Raw genomic sequence first — 18,332 nt, 5'->3', positions numbered from 1 at the left:
GAAAAGAATGGAGCATCCTCCTCATCCGGTTCTAATAATCCATCCAGTGCATATGCTAACACATCTAGTCAAGTACTACACTTGCTTGTTCCACCTCGAACTCATAGATTATTGACTCTAGGGCTAGTGCCCATATGATTGATATGCCTTCACACTCATATAAGTTAAAACCCCTGGGAAGGGCAAGATTACTATTGCAAATGGATCTTAGACCCCTATCTTGGGTCAAGGAGAAATCAAACTTACCCATAATCTTTCCCTTGGATTTGTTCTTCATGTTCTTCAATTGATAAAAGCTTACTATATATCAATTCTCTTACTAAGTCGCATAATTGTTCTTATAACCTTTTCTCCCACCCATTGCGTTTTTTAGGATTTGAGCACGGGGAAGATGATTGGAGGTGGGCATGAAATCGATGGAGTCTACCTTTCATACATAAGTTTGATCCTAAGTCTATTAAATGTGTTTTCCTTGGTTACCCTCTTGTTTGGAAAGGTTACAGATGTTTTGATCCTTAGGCTGGTTTGAGGTATGTTTTAGAGGATGTTACCTTCCTTTACTCCTCATCCCTTTTTCAGTTATCTCGTCTGCCTCTTTAGAGGGAGATTGCCAGTGAAGATTGGACTCCATTCTGCGTTTTTTTCCTGATTCTATGTATACTAGTTCTTCTTCCTCTCATCCTTGTAATGAGGGCATTTCTTCCCCTCCTCCACCTCCTGTATGTCGGCCTCGATCTCGGTAGCAATTCTTCATTAGGCGTAGTAAGAGGGTGGCTCTTGAAGCTAAATGCCCACCACAATTTAATCCCTTGGATTCGGGTAATCCTAAACCTCCTAGTGCTTCTATTGTTGACATTGATCATTAACTTCCTATTGCGGTGTTTTGAGGAAGAAGAGATTAGGAAGGCAGTGTTTTTGATGGATAGATCCAAAGCTCCAAGCCCAGATGGTTTTACAATGGCCCTTTACCAAGATTGTTAGGAGGTGATAAAAGTTGATCTTTGTGAGGTTTTTAATGAGTTTGCACTACAGAGAAGCATATAGTTGAGGCATTAATGCTACCTTCTTGGACCTTGTTCCAAAGAAAGTTGAAGCTATCCATCCTAAAGACTTTAGGCCAATTAGTTTGGTGACTATCTATAAAATCCTGGCGAAGGTCCTATCTTTGAGGATTAAAGAAATCCTTCCCTCCAGTATTAATCAGGCTCAAGGGGCTTTCATCCAAGGTCGTCAAATAATTGATCAAATCCTGATTGCCCGTGAACGTGTGGAGGAGATGAAGAGGTCCAAGCATAGAGACTTTGTTTGTAAGCTTGACCTTGAGAAAGCCTATGACTTGGTGGATTGGCAATTCCTACTTAAGGTTTTGAGGAAGTGTGGGTTTGGAGAAAGATGGTGTAGTTGGGTTTTGATTGTGTTATCTCTTGTCACTATTCCATCCTAGTAAATGGGGCGGTGAGGGAGTTTTTTCCGGCTAGCTAGGGTATTAGACAAGGGGACCCACTTTCACCTTTTCTCTTTACATTGGTAGCTGATGTGTTCAGTCGAATTAACACTAGGGCTAATAGGGAAGATGTGGTAAGGGGATGGGGAGTAGGTACAAACCGAATTCCAGTAACTCACCTTCAGTTTACAGATGACTTGATCTTCTGTGATGGAGGCTTCGGTGAGAAGGTGGAAAACTTGAAAGAATTGATTAGAGCTTTTGACGGAGTTTCCAATTTGAAAATCAATCTAGGAAACAGTTGCATAGTCAGAGTCAATCTAGACTTTGAGGAGGTTGAGGCGGTTGCAAATTGTCTTGAGTGTTCCATTTCGTCCTGGCCTTTGTCCTACTTAGCGCTTCCGTTAGGGGCAAACCCTAGAGAGTAGGTTTTGGACCCCAGTCTTGGAGAAGATCGAAAAGAGATTAGTTGTGTGGAAGAAAAATTATCTCTTTAGGTGGGAGGAAGCTACCCTCATGAATCTACCTACCTATTACCTCCCTATCTTTAGGATACCGCCTAGGGAAGCGAAGAAATTGGAAAAATTGATGAGAGATTTTCTTTGGGAATCGAGAAAAGGTAAAAAAGACCACTTAACTAGTTGTGGGTTGTGGGTTGTGGGTAGAAATAAAGAGGAAGGAGGATTAGGGCTCGAGAATGTGCTTAAAAAGAACTCAGCTTTGTTAGGGAAGTGGCTATGAAGGTGGCCTTTTGGAGCGAGATAGACTCTAGCACGAAGTGGTGAAGAGTATTCATGGATGCTCAGAGAGTGGTTGGGATGTTCGTGCATCAAGGAGGGCTAACCTAGCTACACCATGGAAAGCAATTCACAAAATTCTTCCATAGTTCCTCAATTGTATCAGGTATGATGCTTGTTCTGGTAATTCTATTCGGTTTTGAGAGGACATTCGGGCTGGAGATCTCCCTCTAAAAGACTTCTTTCCATCCTTGTACCTTGTTTCTTTGTATAAAAAAGAGGCGATCTCAAAATTCCTTCCATCGATTTTAAATTTGTCAACATTTTCTTGGGATCTTGGTTTCCATAGAGGGTTAAGGGATGAGGAAATTGAGTGTTTGTCTACTCTTCTTTGTCTCCTTGATAAGGTTTGTTTGGGTCCTCCGAAGCCTGATAAAAGGATTTGGGCCATTACCCCAATGGGTCTTATTCTTGGGGCTCCTTTTTCAATTTCCTCTACCAAACATCCTCTCAACAAAGTTTCCCTTCCAAAGAAGTCTAGTGTAGGTCGGTCCCCCCCCCAAGGTTATGGCTGTGTTGGGAAGTGTGGCATGGTAAAGTAAACACGATGGATAACCTACAAAAGAGAATACCCATCCTTTGTATTTCACCAAACTGGTGCATTTTTTGCAGATCTCATGGTGAGGATTGTAATCATCTATTTTTATCTTGTAGTGTAACTGTAGAGCATTGGGTTTGGCTTCTATCTTTGTTTGGGTGTAGTTGAGATATGCCAGCAGAAGTAAGCACAATCTCTAACCCTTCTTTTTTCTCTTGGCCCCATAAAAGAGGAAGGAAAATGTGGAGGTGCATGTGAGCAGCATTGTTATGGATAGTATGGGAAGAAAGGAATGCCAAGACTTCCAAGAAAAAGGAGCAGTCAAGCCTTAAAGGATTGCATTATGTACAAGTCAATACACTAGTTAAAGACTCTAGAATTATTTAACCATTTCTCTTTTACTGATTGTTGGAAGGATTGGATGTTGGTAGCAAATTGTTCCTCCTCCAAGGTAAGGGTATTGACTAGTTGGGTCCCCCCTCCTCTTGATTCTTTGAAGCTGAATTTTGATGGGAGTAGCCAAGGTAACCCAAGTCCCTCTTGGATGGGAGGTGTATTGAGGAATGAGGTTTGAGAGGTTGTCTTACTCTAATCTGGCCCTTTGGGTGTTGAGAACTCTATCCGAGCAAAGCTATTAGCTGCAATACAAGGAATACTTCTTGCAAAAGAAGTGGGCATGGAGCAGCTTCTGATTAAAGGGGATTCTAAGACAGTGGTGGATTGGTTAAATAATCCAGAGGAAGTCACTTGGGGCTACAAAAATGAGTTAAAGAAATTCAAATGGCTGACAAGAAATATGTCTATAACAGTACAATGGGTTGGGAGATTAGCTAACGCATTTGCCAATGTCTTGGCAAAACAAGGGACAAATAGGGGAACATTGTTCTGGGCGCAACTATAACTCTTGTTTAACATCAACATTCATGTAATCTCTAATGTAGTTTATATATTTGTTGTATGGAGAGGCGGCACCCCGCGCCTCTAAGGGGATTTTCATGTAACCAATCTTTGAATTAATGGAAGATGACTTTATTTATCAAAAAAAAAAAAACTTCATAACATGTATCAAGTATCTCATACTAATTATGTGCCATATGATGCTCTCTCACCCTCCTATTATGCCTATATTTTTGTCATCTCCTCTGTTTCTATTCCTTGCAATGTAGTCTCCTCAGTAGAAGGAAGCTATGAACCAAGAGATGGAGGCCTTAATAAAGAACCAAACTTTGGAGATTATGCCTCGTCCCAAGGATAAGGTTCCTATTGGGTGTAAGTGGGTGTACATTATTAAGCACAAAGCTAATGGTTCAATTGAAAGGTATAAAGTTCGCCTTGTGGCCAAAGGATATACCCAAATCTATGGGCATTGACTATCTAGAAACCTTTGCTCCAATTGTTAAGATGAATTCTATTCGTGTGATTATGTCACTTGCTGCCCACTTTTCATGGCCTTTATATCAGATGGATGCGAAGAATGCCTTTCTTAATGGAGATCTACAAGAAGAAGTATATATGGACTTACCTCCTGGAGTAAGCTTCCCTAACAGTGAAGGGAAAGTTTGTCATCTGAAGAAATCTTTGTATGGCCTCAAGCAATTCCCTAAAGCCTAGTTTAACAGATTTAGAAATGTTGTTTTGAATATTGGATTCTCTCAGTCTCAAGCTGATCACACCTTATTCATAAGGAAGTTCAATGGTCAATTGACTATGTTGATAGTATATGTTGATGATATCATTATGACTAGGGATGACACCTCAAGTATCTCTCAAAGTCCTTTCTTGCTTCAGAATTTGAGATAAAGGATCTTGGTGATCTTAAATACTTTCTTGTAATTTTTGCAAGATCCAAAAAGGGGATCCTCCTCTCTTGAAGAAAGAATGTTCTTGATTTGCTCCATGAAGTTGGGAAATTGGGATGCAAGCCTACAAAAACTTCAATTGATCCCAATCACAAGTTGAGTACCATTGAAGGAGATGTTCTTCTAGACAAAAGCAGAAAGTGGTTGGCTGCCTTCTTTACCTCTATTTAACTAGACCTGATATATCATATGCAGTTGGGGTGGTCAGCCAATAAATGCATGAGCCCAGAACCTCCCACATGAAGGCTATTAATAGAATCCTAGCTAATTTGAAGGGATATCTTGGTAAAGGGATGTTTTAATCCAACCATGGGTATCTAAAGGTTGAGGCCTACCCAAATGCAGACTAGGTAGGGGCTATTGATGATAGAAGATCTACATCCGGTTATTGTGCCTTAGTTGGAGGTAATGTTGTTTCACGGATAAGCAAGAACAATCAATTGTTGATCGATCTAGTGCTAAGGTAGAATATAGGGCAATGGCCCATGGAGTATTAGAATTACTTTGGTTGAAGACCTTATTGACCAAGATAAGCATCCAAGCTGAACTCCAATGAGATTCTACTACAACAATCAAACAGCCATAAACGTTGCCCACAATCTTGTGCAACATGACCGTACAAAACTAGCAAGAGCCGGTTTCTAGTTTTATTTCCTCTCCAGCTGCTTCTTTGGCCTTAAACTAGGATTTTGGTTTCTGGAGAAGGTTACGTGATGATAAAAGTTCTTGTGTATCAAAAATGTTGTCTTCACTTGAGTTTGTCCTAAATCCTTTCAAACCTAAAACAAGAATTTGAACCCCTAACCCGAAAAGCATCTTCACCTGTTCTTATTTCTTCAAGTCCCTCTACTCCACTTTTGCACCCTAGAACTTCCCAATTAAAGAAATCTGGACAAGACCCATTCCCCCAAATATTGTTGTTTCTGGATGGAAAGTTTATTATGGTAAGATTAATACCTTTGAAAACCTACAAAAGAGGAGACCAAAATGGTGTTTATCCCCTAATTGGTATGTTCTTTGCAACTTTATGGAATTGGATTTTTATGTTGTTTGAGTGTAGGTGGAACTTGTCATCTAATATTAGCATGTTGTTTAGTCCGTCTACTTTTGAATGGCACAAAAAGAGAGGGAGAATTATGTGTAAGTGCATAAGAGCAGTGATGTAGGGTGATTTGGCAAGACCTAGTAATAGGGGGACACGTGGACATGACCTTACTAGTAGGGTGACAACTAAGTCCGACACACCAAGTCTGCAATGGATCGAGCTCGGATAACCAAACCACCTCGAGGCAAGTCCACCTCGGGACAAGTTCACTTCGGTGCACGATCGCATCATGACCACCTCAGTCCCAAGGCACTTCGGCATTTGTACCAGGTCGGGTCCAAAGGGCACTAGCTTGGGTAATATTAACCGACCACTGCATGGCAACCCCGAAGATCTCGTCACCAGATTCCACGCCTTACGAGATCACGCCTCATAACAACTAGCATTATCTCCCCCATCCGATTCGGGCGGAAGTGATGAATCTTACTAGTTGGCAGTGTTATCCCCAATTAACGCGGAACGGACCTCATCGTAACAAGGATCCCGATACCACTCCGCAAAACCCGCGAGGACTCCACTATATAAAGGCTCCAGCCCCCGGGGGTGAAAGGTACGCGTAATCTCTGCTCTCTAGCCCTCTTGCATTCTAAGCTATTATCCACTCGCAACCAAGTACTAACTTAAGCATCGGAGCAACCTCGCCGGGTAAGCAACCTCGGATTCTCTTATTCGCTTTTTGCATATCAACCGAGTTTGTTGTCTACTGGAAGCCATATCACCTCCAGCTAGGAGCAGCCGGATTGCGCTACATCAAGCAGCTTTATTGTGGACTGTTTGGGAAGAAATGAACGCCAAAATTTTTTGTGAAAAAGAAGAAGCTTTTTGGAAGTTAAAGAATGTATTTTGACAAGGACAATTCAGTGGCTGAAAACTTTAAATCTCTTTGATGCATACTCTTTCTATGACCTATGGAGGAGCTAGTTAGTAGTGGCTAATACTTCTACCAGGAAGAACAGCTATGTGGTTGAATGGATGCCACTTGGGGAGGAGTTTATTAAGTTGAAATTTGATGGGAGTAGCCGAGGTAAGCCTGGACCTTTGGGTATAGGAAGAGTGTTGAGAAATAAAGACAATAGCATTACATCTTTGTATTCAAGTCCTACAAATGTGGGAGACCCTTTAAGGGCCGAATTACTTGTCGTTGTACAAGGAATCAAGTTTGCAAACCAGCTAGGAATAGAGCATCTGCTTATTGAAGGGGACTCCCAGGTGATAGTCGATTTGGTTGCAGGATGTATAGAGATCTCCTCAAAAAGGTTAAATGGCTAACAAGGAATACGACAATTAGTGTTCAATGGGTAGGCAGATCAGCAAACCCAATGGCTGACTCACTTGCAAAAATGGGGTTTTTCGAGCTAACTTTATTTTGGGCTCCTTTTAATTTCATTTGAACTTATCATTTGTAACTAGTTTTAAAGGAAAGGTCACATATGGTGCCTTTCCATGGGTTGCATGTAACTTATTTGTTAGATTAATAAAATCTTACTCATTTATAAAAAAAGGATTGTACAAAACATATCAAAGTGGATAGACACTTTATCAAAGAAAGGATAGCAAGTGGAGAGATTTTCTTGTCAACACTCTTGGCCGAATAGAGAAAGAACAAGAATAATCTTAGAAGTGTCAAGAATGAATGACTCCCACCTCAAAGAGTCTCTTATATATTAAAGGATATGTACAATTACAAGAATGCCCATACAGGGCTGAAAGGGAAAAGAAGAAATAAGATGTAAAAGTAATATACAACAAAGACTATAGTAATAAGGTACATCAAGTTATAGTCTCCACACCCCCCCTCAAACCGATGCCTCGACATAAGCATCAGTTTGTCTATAAGAAAGAGATGTCGAACTCTAGTCATAGCTTTGGTGAAAATATCAGCAACCTACATGTCTGAGGCTACATGAGGAAGCAATATAAACCCAATAGTGAAGAGATCTCCGATAAAGTGGCAGTCCACCTCGATGTGCTTGGTCCTCTCATGGAAGAGAAGGTTAGATGCAATCTTGATAGCACTTGTATTGTCTGCATAGAGAGGAATAGTAGGAACCTGAATGCCAAGATCCATAAAGAAAGACTATAACGAAACAATCTCACTACAAACCGAAGATATGGCCCTATACCCTGCTTCAATGGAAGACTTGGAGATTGCTTGTTGTTTCTTACACTTCCAAGAGATGAGTGAATCACCTATAAAAACACACCACCAGACGTGGACCTACGAGCGTCTGAACAACTAGCCCAATCCGCATCAACATATGCTCTCAACTGAATGGGAGAGGAGGAGAAGAACAGTCCTTGGGAAGTTGTGCTTTTAACATATCGAATGATGCAATGAAAAGCAATCATATGAGACTGACGAGGAGCAAAAACAAATTGACTAACAACCTGGACAGCATGAGAAATATCAGGCCGAGTCATAGTGGGATAAATGAGGGACCCCGCAAGCTAGCGACATAAGGCAGCATCAAGAAGTAATGGACCTTTAGATTTAGATAGCTTAAGATTTAGCTCCATAGGTGTATCAACATGCTTTTCATCATTAAGACCAGCAAGTTTAACAAGATCAGAGGCATACTTCTACTGACAAACAAAATACCCTCGATCACTGTGATGCACTTCTAGTCCCATGAAATATGTGAGAGGCCCCAAATCCTTCATGTGAAAGGAATTATGAAGTAAATAGTTTCAATTCACAAATGCCTTCAACATCATTCTCAGTCAACATGTCATCAACAAATAGTAGGAGAATGGTAATACCTTGAGGTCGTCGCCTAACAAATAAAGAGTGATCAGAAGAACTCTGGCTATATCCAACAACAACGACAACATCGCGAAAGCGTTCAAACCATGCCCATGGAGCTTGTTTTAGACCATATAGAGATTTTTTTAGGCAACATATTAAAGAAGGATCACTGCAGTATCCGGGAGGAGGCTTCATGTAGACCGTCTCCTTCAACTAACCATGAAGAAAGGCATTCTTCACGTCAAGTTGGCATATGGTCCAAGACTAAGCAGCAGACACTGCTAAAAGAACACGGACTATGGTGATCTTTGCAATAGGAGCAAAGGTTTCTTCATAGTCAATACCATACTCTTGACTATATCCTTGGGCAACTAAACATGCCTTGTATCGATCAAGAGATCCATCAAACTACAGCTTAATGTTGTAAACCCAACAACTCCCAACAATGGATGCATCTGGAGGAGAAGGCACAAGATCACAAGTGTCATTCTCATGTAAAGCATGAATCTCTACATCCATGGCTTCCTTCCAATGAGGGCTACTATTAGCTTCCTAGTAGGAGTGAGGAACATCTGTGGAGGATAGGACAGCAAACAAAGAGCTATGTTTGAAGGAAAACAATAGCGGTCAGAAGGTCTAGATATACGAGTAGAACGACGAAGATGAACAAAAGTATGAAGAGTGTCTGAAGTTGAGGTATCATTTACAGGAGCAGTGGTAGGATGATGATCTGAACCAAAAGGAAGGAGAGTCGCAGGTGCAGAGATTGGAGCATGTAACCGCTTGCAAGAGAAGACGAGAAAGTCCTCAGCAGAAGGAGGTGGAGCATCCTGTGAATCAAAGTTTGGCAAAATAGAAATAGACAGTGCAAACAATCTAACAATTCCAACAAAAAATAAAATGTTCTCAAGGAAAACAACATTATGTGATATACGAATGCAGCGAATAAAAGGATCATAACAAAGAAATCATTTGTGGTCAAGACCGTAACCCACAAAGGCACACATGACAAACTGTGCAGACAATTTACAACATTCACGAGAGGGAATATGAACAAAGCACACACATCCAAAGACATGAAGCATAGATAAATCTGGAGAACGACCAAATAACTTCTGAAAGGGAGACATATTACCAAGAACTGAGGAACAATGTAGTTGATCAACAACACAGTTGTATTGGCTGCCTCTACCCAAAAGGAAGGTGGAGTATGGCACTCTTGCAATAATGTCCTCACAACACTAAGGATATGTCCATTCTTGCGCTCAGCCACACCATTTTGCTGAGGAGTATCTGGACAACTTCGTTGCACTTGTATTCCATGATCCTTCAAATAGGATAAAAAATCTCCATTAGTGTATTCTTCTCCTGAATCTGAACGGAGAATACGCACTTGTGGTTGAAACCGAACCCGCACCATAGCATGAAACAACTTAAATGTTCGGAACACACTTGTGGTGAAGAAAGTATATCCATGTGTACCTGGTACAATCATCAATGAACGACACAAAATATTTGTATCCAAGCCGAGAAGAGACAGAAGCAATCCAGACATCACTATGTATAAGCTTGAAGGGAGAGGTAGCATGCTTAGATGTGTGAGGAAAAGGTAAGGTACGACTCTTACTTAAGCAACAAGAAACACAAGATGTATCAAAGGTGTGCAAGGAACTTTATTCTTAATAAGGCCATAATCAAACAAAAATTTTAACTTTTCAAAATGTAAATGACCCAGACGCTTATGCCATAAGTCCCAAACATTATTTCTATGATTCAGAAAGGAACTAGAAGTGGAGGAACTGAAATAAACTGATGATGCTGCCGTTTGAAGCTTCTCAAACTTCAATGCAAACAGACGGGGCCCAACCTGCACCCCTTCCCTTTCACCTTCCTAGTGTTCTGGTCTTGAATCAAGCATCCATCCTAAGAGAAAATGAGAATGTTACCTTCATCAATTAATTGGCCAACAAAAATCAAGTTTGTAGTGAGATTAGGAACAATAAGGGTCTTGGTAAGAGGGAAAGATGCAGTGGGTAAAAGCTTAAGAGAAAGATCACTACTACCAATGATGTTTAACTTTTCACCATTGGTAGCAACAATATGTTTGTGAAGGATAGGCTCTTGTCATGTGATTAGTAGCTCCATAGTCAATGATCCAAATATGAGAAGGAGAAGCACAATAACCGGAAAACTCACCAAGTAAGCCAATAGTAGAAAGAGTAGAAGGAATAGCAGATGTTACCAGTTGTCAAATGTTTTGCTCAACCAAAGATGCCAGAGAATCACCTTTAACAAAAGAATCGCCACTATCAGAGGCCATTTTAGCAAGAAAACAACAGTCCATGCACAAGGATATCAGAGACAACCAAATTTAGCAATCAAGAAGATGATAGTCCAAAAAAGGCAAGTTTTTAAGACTATCGAGTCTAAGGCCTTTCAAATATGAATCTGAAGTCTAAATCAAATAAATGAAGGCAAGAAAACCCTAGGACAACACCAAATCTAGGGTTATAGGTTGATCGAGTCAGCTGATTGAGAGATATTTGTGATTTACCAATACATCAGACATCTTCTTCACGAACAGGGAGGTATCTTATGCTGATTGAAGCAGCCCTTAAAAACTCCAAACCAGAAATTGAGTGTAGGGTTAAGGAGAGCTTGAGAGAACCCTTCGATCTGGAGAGAAAACTTAAATTGCAAGCTGATGTTGAAGGCCTAAAGTCCAAAAAAGGTTGCAATTCAAAAATGGAAACTGTAAGTGTTGCCACCCCAAGAAGAAGATCACAACTCTTTCAAAAACTTCACCAAATCAAATGATGTTTGTATGTGGAATAGATCAGGTCTAGGCAACACCAGATCTGAAGTCCAAAGCTGTTGCAGTCCAAAAAAAGAAACTTTACAGTGTTGCCGCCCCAAGAAGAAGATCGGAACTCCTTTGAAAACTTCACCAAATCAGATGTTGTTTGTAGGGAGAATAAATCAGGTCTAAGAGACACCAGATCCAAGTTTGGCCTCAAACCAATGTCTCCCAAGATAGATCTAAAGAAATCTCTCCTGTTGGTTGTGCAAAGAAGAAAGAGCAAAAAAGGGTTGATCAAGACAGCCCTAATACGGCAGGTTTACTGCTTCTAGTAAGGTTCAAGAGAGCGACAAAATAGATCAGAGAGCAACCTGCTCTGATACCATGTCAACACTCTTGACCAAATAGAGAGAAGAACAAGAATACTCTTAGAGGTGTCAAGAATGAATGACCCCCACCTCAAAGAGTCTCTTATATATTAAAAGATATGTACAATTACAAGAATGCCCATACAAGGCTGAAAGAGAAAAGAAGAATAAGATGTAAAAGTAATATACAACAAGGACTATACTAATAAGGTACATCAAGTTATAGAGTCTCCACATTTCTTACCCTTTGTAAGGTCGGAAGACCAACTGACTAATTCTCACTAAAGGCCTTCATCATCCAAAGCTTGCCAAGAACCTAGGCAAGCTGAGCATGATTGACATATATGCTCAACTTGAGGGGGAGTGTTGGGATTGTTTGGGACTTTGGGTGCAAGGGTATTCTTGTCTTTTTTGTTCTTTCGTATTTCGGCTCCCATATGAGGGCTTACTTGTAATTTCTCTCAATAATATAAAATCTCAAATTTGAGAGAATATGCCTAGCTTGTTTGCTGAGGAGAAGATAAATAAAAATAAACTTTGGATTAACTTTTTTATCTTCAAACCCCTCCTTTGGATTCCACTCTTCCGGAGACCACTTTTCAGATGTACTTATAAATGGCCAAATGAGAATATCAAATGTACTGATAGCATGGGAATATCATAGACAATCTAGTAAGGAAGCTTCATTAAATGTAATTATTCAAAATTTATTGCATTACTGATGTGAATATAATGTTTCATTGATATTTTATTTCATCAATGAATGTCTAGGTACCAAAAAGTTACAAGAGTATACATACAACTAGCCTACAACAAAGAATGTCCAATGGTAGTTCATAGAGCCATTAGTAAACTAGTGGTAACTCTTGGGGAGGTCAAGCATAACCTACCAGTACAGAAATATTGTATTCATGTGCTAATTTCTTTAGCAAAAATCCAGCAAATATCATCAAAGAATGTCCTGCATTTTCAATCCAGTATGATAAATCAATGAGAATCAAATTCAGAACAAATTCATCTCCTGCCAAATATGCAGGTAAGAACCAAAAAAAAAAAAAAAACTGTGGCACAAGCAAAAACAAAATGCACCTATACAAGTTTAAGTTCAGTATTGACAGCTGCTGCTTAGTAACCGGGGAATTAATTAAAAAGGGCAACCCAAGAAAAGGGAAGGAAGGAGAGAGAGAGAGAGGGGGGGTCTCATGCACCAATATATAAAATGGTGCATATAGGTGCCAACAGTTGTTCATTCTATAATTTGCATCTTCTGGGTGAGAGTATGCTCTTTAGTCAGTCTAGCAAGACTCTTTCTACTTGTATTCTGAAAAGTTCCAGAGTGATTGATTGATTTAATATACTATATGACATAGTATGTGTATGACTGACATATACTCTCTCTTTGTACAGACCACATTTTCCTCTGATTAATCCAGTTTTTTTTATATTCTGATCAATACAGCTTCACTTACCTACTTTAAAGGGGAAAAATTACTGGCTAGGTTATATTAACACAATACAAGATGCTTTTAAGATCCTATAAAGATACTAAACTCTGATAGGACAAATAGAATGTGCACTGGTCTTTGTCTCCTATTTCAAGAAAGGGTTACTTGGACAGAAATTGGAATATAATGCTAGTTTTTGAATGGATAACAACTTGATGAGATAACTTGTTCTGGGATGACATTAACTAGGAAAATCAACACATTTCTAATGATCTAGTTCAGGTCCCAGACAAACTGTTTACTCCAATTCAGCAGTTAGCACTTACAACTCCACTTGGCAGAAGACCTGTCTCTGTGCACTTCAAAGTTTCATAACAAAACAGAGTACTTTAGATTCAAGCCAAAGTGGCAAATTTGAATATGTTGCCTATCAGTGACTAAAACATATATTCTGGTCAATTCCAAATTTATCTGAACAAACAAGAGAAAAAGATAAAGAAAAAGAAACATAAGAAGAGGAAAGGAGAAGGCAACCAAGTTAATGATACTAAATAAAATTTCCCCATGCAACTCAATTATTGACAAACATCTCTGTGTAAAGAAGATCTGATTTTGGATACTTATGGCACCACTTACTGGCAGGTTTTGCTTTATTCTTGCCTAAACCAAGCTTATTTACTCGGTAAACAAATGATTGCAGCAGCAGCAATAAGAAAAACAATAACATTTTCTGGTAATAAATAAAAAATAAAAATTTTATTGAAAAGATAGAAGGTACAGAGAAGGTGACAAGATATCACTCATAACAAAGGACAAAAACTTATAACCCAAAAAAACCATAACCCTCCAAACCCCTTGAAATACAAAAATTCTTTCCTCCTCCTTAGCCCTAACAAATCAAAACACCCTTGCTGTCTAAATCCACTCCCCTCAAAGAACCCAAAGTTTGCTCCCTACTCCATCCATACACAACCCTAACAACAATCCTTGCTCATCAACACACCATAAAAAACTTCCTTCACTCACCAGAATCTTCTCTAATTCCCAAAACATTTTTCTTGCAAAATCTTCCTCTCCTAAAACAGATTTCCCCAACAAATTGCTTACTTGGACTTCAGTTTCCACTATCTTTTCCAAATTCACCATCTTTTTTCTATTTTTCTAACTCAATCTACAATCACCTCCTCATCTTCCTCTTTCCCCTCCTCAGACTTATTCTAATTCATCTTTCTCCTGCAACAAAGCCTCCTCTCTTACCCCAACACCTAATTTGTGAGTTTCAGGATTAGAGCCCAACTTCAAACATTTTTTATTCTGACTTGAAGGTGCCTTTCCAATATCCACTCTATCCAAACAGACCTTGTCTTCAAACAAGCAACCACGCATTATTCACCACAATAAAATTTCGAGGTAAATACATCCAGTAAGATAACTTGCCAATAAACTTTCCAATGAGAACTTCTCAAGGTAAAAATGTACTACACAATTATATTATCCTTAGAATAACCAATATATATATATATATATATATATATATATAATCCTTGGAACATACAAGGATGTATAATCGTTTACCATGTGCACCATTGCCACCAAGAATTGGGGTTATGAGGGATGAGATGGAGTCAATAATAAGCAACCGCAACTTACAATCTCCAGTATTTACCTGAATCAGTTTTCCAGAATTCAATGACAAGAATTGGTTTACAAGATAATGCCATTCATAGTACTTGGAGAAATACCTGAAATTGCAATTTGAGTTCTAGTTGACGCAACACATCCAAGAGGGAGAAAATATCAAACACAGATTGGCATAATATGCTGCTCATAACTCTTTCAAGACCTTTTTGTGTCACCTGCAAGGAAAAACTAATGAGAAAAACCCCCATACAAGAATGGGGAAAAATAACAGAAATAATAGACCAAACCTCCTCAACAGGTGTGTTGAAATGTTGATTGATAAAGCATGCCATGCGCCTAGGTGAAAAGGAGTTGCATGTATCTAAGAACATAACAACACCCATGAACTTGACTGCAACATTTGAAGCAGCCTGTAGGCAAACCTGAACATATTTGCAGGATCAAATCCGACAATAAGGCTTTGATCTACCAATTTAATGAGTGACCAAAGCAGCATAACAAGTAATATAAAATCCACATAACAACCTGAAATTTAGGACCATTTATAATTGACCAAGTAGAAAATAATCACTTTCAGAACAATGAAATTCTTACTTGTGTTTTACCAGAAGGTGATGGCCCAACTAGTTCTGTTACATGACCCACACGTAATCCACCTTGTAGAAGTATATCAATCCTGACCCACATTAACCATAAAAACTAAGTCTCTTAATAGCAAGATATCCTGGGCGTAACATAAGTACAGAGTTGGATATTGAGTTCAAGTACCCTTCACAACCAGTTGGCAGGACATGCTTATTCTTTTGAGCATCTCCCAACAACTCCACACCATTTGACCATGGCTGATGCTGACTTCCTATGATAGAGATAACTTGACTAATTCCCTAATTGAAATATAGTATAATAAGGGAAAGCACATTCATCATATGGTTAAAGATTATCACAGAGAAACACTAACCTCTCTCAATTCCTCTGAAGAAGACTGTTGTTCTGCAGAAGCAACTAATGAATAGAGGTCATGAACAAGAAAGTCTTCCACTGCATAAGATACATACATGAAACATAAATTTAATAATTCAAGTATAAAATGCTAACCAGACTCCTTGTGCATAGAAACAATTGAATGATAAACCAATCTCAGGCACATACTTTAATTGAACCACCATTTCTCCACACAAAATATTCCTCAGTATTTGTTATTCTCTTGGAGCTTAATACAGATGAGGATTAATGTAATTGACAATTCAGAGAAAATTCTGATACATCAATAATATAGATTAACCCAGTGGTTCAATCTTGTCCTGATATAGCAGACAGCTTGACTTGCAAATTCCCGTCCATCAATAATGAAACAGACAGTATATCAACGTTTAGTTTTTCTGATGGAACCATAACTTGCTTAAGATAAGCCACAGGACCCTATTAACTGCACATCAGTTGGTTTCAATATAATGCAGCGAACCTTCCACTGCACATCAGCAGTTTACTCCTTCAGTCTGCTGATCCTCCTTGTCTAAAGCCTAAAAATTCTAATATGCCCCAACCCATTAACGCAGTTAAGTTTTTACTGGATATTCAGAGTGCAAGACTTGGGCGAAGAAATTGAACCATTTCAACATTGAATCTTAGGGCATTTAACAAAGCCAAAAGTCATTAAAAATCAAAACATTTATTGCACCAATTCAAGTGTTACAAAACAAATTCCAGATTTTACAAAGTCGGTAATAATGAAGTTCAAGCACATGGAATAAGAGGAACCCCAGAGAACCCCCATTCAGTATTGTAGAGAATCAACTAAGTAAAGCTGGGAAGTACTTGTCCCTTTTAACAGTAACTAGTCGGGCCGCCAAATTTCAAACAGAAAAGGAAAATTCATAGGAGTACAAAAAAACGATCTCATAAATGGATCCAAACTTAAAAGCTAGGTTTCTTGCCACTTAGAAATCTAGATAGCAAAACAAAACCCTAAAATGCTAAAAATCTTAAGTTGCGGAGATTGTAGAGGAGCCCTTCAATCGATCACTATTTTCAAGAAATGAAAATCTTAAATGACCCGAAGGCAGAGTAGGACCTGAATAAATGCCGTGAGAAGCACAAAACTGCTGAAAATTGCAGTCGATAATTGGAAACTCACGCTGCAGCGATTTTAATGGAGCCATTTCATTCAGAGGCTCTCGTGCATGCGTTACAACAATAAAATCAAATATTGTAGTTTACTGGTTTGGTGGGGATCCTTTTTTCTGGTAGGCAGTTTGGCGGCAATCCAGATCTGAAAGAGGGGAGGCATTGGGCTTTAGGGTGCCCTGCCCGCTATACTCTATCGAGTTCTGCAAAGTGAGCAGCGTCAATGCTCCGCCATGTTGTGATTATCCCGTATGTACATTGATTTGAAAATCGGCTTTATATTTCAAATTATAAAAACCTCGTAAGATCCGATATGAAACACGTCATTCGTCCCACTTAATATTTCAAACCGACGGAGCGCCCAACCTACTTCCATTTTTTTTATTTTCATTTCCCTCCTGCGTTGTATCCCATTTTTCCTCTCTCGTTCAACCAAGCAGCAAACATGCTACAACCACCGACATTTTATCTCTAATCGTTGAGATCACAAAGAAGCAACCGGAGGCGATTTTTTTAAATCTAATAGATCCCAAGGAAAACAATTGATTTCATATATTCCGATTTATCTATCACATAGGGAACAAAGTAAATGATATAACCAAACGAAAATAATGAAACAAGTGAACTCAGTTTCTAGATTTCCAAATTTCAATTTCCAGGTGCTCTCTCGTTTATCGCGGGGCACATAGTGGCTCTACATAATTGAAATGTATGAAAAACTATCTAACTTTGAAAAAGCTAATGGCTCTTCATCATGTTGCCACTTTTGTTAGCTTGCAAGAACTATTATCGGATTCTAGCATATATGATCTATTAATGTTTCTCCTCGTAAAGAAACGACTTTTCACTTTTCTTTCTTACTAGTGAAGTGATATATGCAGCCTACAAACAGATTAAAAAGAAACTGATGTAGCACGATCCGACTGATTCTCAGAGATGTTCATTTCACCATTCTGCCCGGTGTTGTAGGAGGATGCCATGGATTCTGAGCTTGAGATTTTTAAATGGAGACAAGGGCTTTTAGTAGCAGTTTTCCACAGATGGCGCCAAATGATGTAGCGCAATCCGGTTGCTCCCTGCAGGAGATGATCTGGCTACCAGCAACGATGGGCTCGATGAACCTGCAAAAGATGAACCAAAGAACCTGAGGTTATTTACCCGATGGAGTCACTCCGATGCTTAAGTTAGCACTTGGTTGCGAGCTGAAAATGATATTAGATTGTGAGAGAGCTAGAGAGCAGAGATCACGCCTCCCCTCATCCCCGGGGAGTGAAGCCTTTATATACTAGAGTCCTTGTGGGTTCGGTGGAGTAGTTCCGGAATTCTCACAGCGACAGTATCCGTTTCTGTGTTAGTTGGGGATAACGCTACCAACCGGTAAGGTTGACCATTTCCGCCTGAATCAAGGAGTGTGGAGATAATATTAGTTGTTATAAGGTATGATCCCGTAAGACACGGAGTATAG

At 39.3% G+C, this 18,332-nt stretch overlaps 1 protein-coding gene across 9 annotated transcripts in view; it reads right to left on the bottom strand.

The window, feature by feature from the left end:
• Window positions 1–17,392, bottom strand: part of RAD51D (DNA repair RAD51-like protein) — a 35,327-nt gene extending 17,935 nt beyond the window's left edge. For 5 of the 9 annotated variants that reach the window (XR_016107203.1, XR_016107204.1, XR_016107205.1 and 2 more), the window contains exons 1-8: window positions 16,815–17,392; window positions 15,702–15,781; window positions 15,512–15,627; window positions 15,338–15,419; window positions 15,031–15,165; window positions 14,845–14,958; window positions 14,678–14,768; window positions 12,548–12,618 (exon numbers count right to left, since the gene is read on the bottom strand). Coding sequence is in view for 3 of the 9 variants with exons in the window: in XM_088969612.1 (XP_088825738.1) it covers window positions 12,548–12,618; window positions 14,678–14,768; window positions 14,845–14,958; window positions 15,031–15,165; window positions 15,338–15,419; window positions 15,512–15,627; window positions 15,702–15,781; window positions 16,815–16,902 (777 nt within the window). In the remaining 6 variants the exon portion in view is untranslated. Of the gene's footprint in view, window positions 1–9,196; window positions 9,320–10,731; window positions 10,776–12,547; window positions 12,619–14,677; window positions 14,769–14,844; window positions 14,959–15,030; window positions 15,166–15,337; window positions 15,420–15,511; window positions 15,628–15,701; window positions 15,782–16,814 lie in introns of all 9 variants that reach the window. The other 4 variants (XR_016107201.1, XR_016107202.1, XR_016107206.1 and 1 more) reach the window with 2 other exon arrangements.
• Between the last annotated feature and the right edge of the window lie 940 nt (window positions 17,393–18,332).

Source organism: Nelumbo lutea, chromosome 2, assembly GCF_056320005.1.
Source record: "Nelumbo lutea isolate HS-2025 chromosome 2, American lotus-T2T, whole genome shotgun sequence".
Taxonomy (NCBI): domain Eukaryota; kingdom Viridiplantae; phylum Streptophyta; class Magnoliopsida; order Proteales; family Nelumbonaceae; genus Nelumbo; species Nelumbo lutea.
Note: the sequence above shows the minus strand (reverse complement) of the source record. Positions and strands in the feature narration are given on the sequence as shown.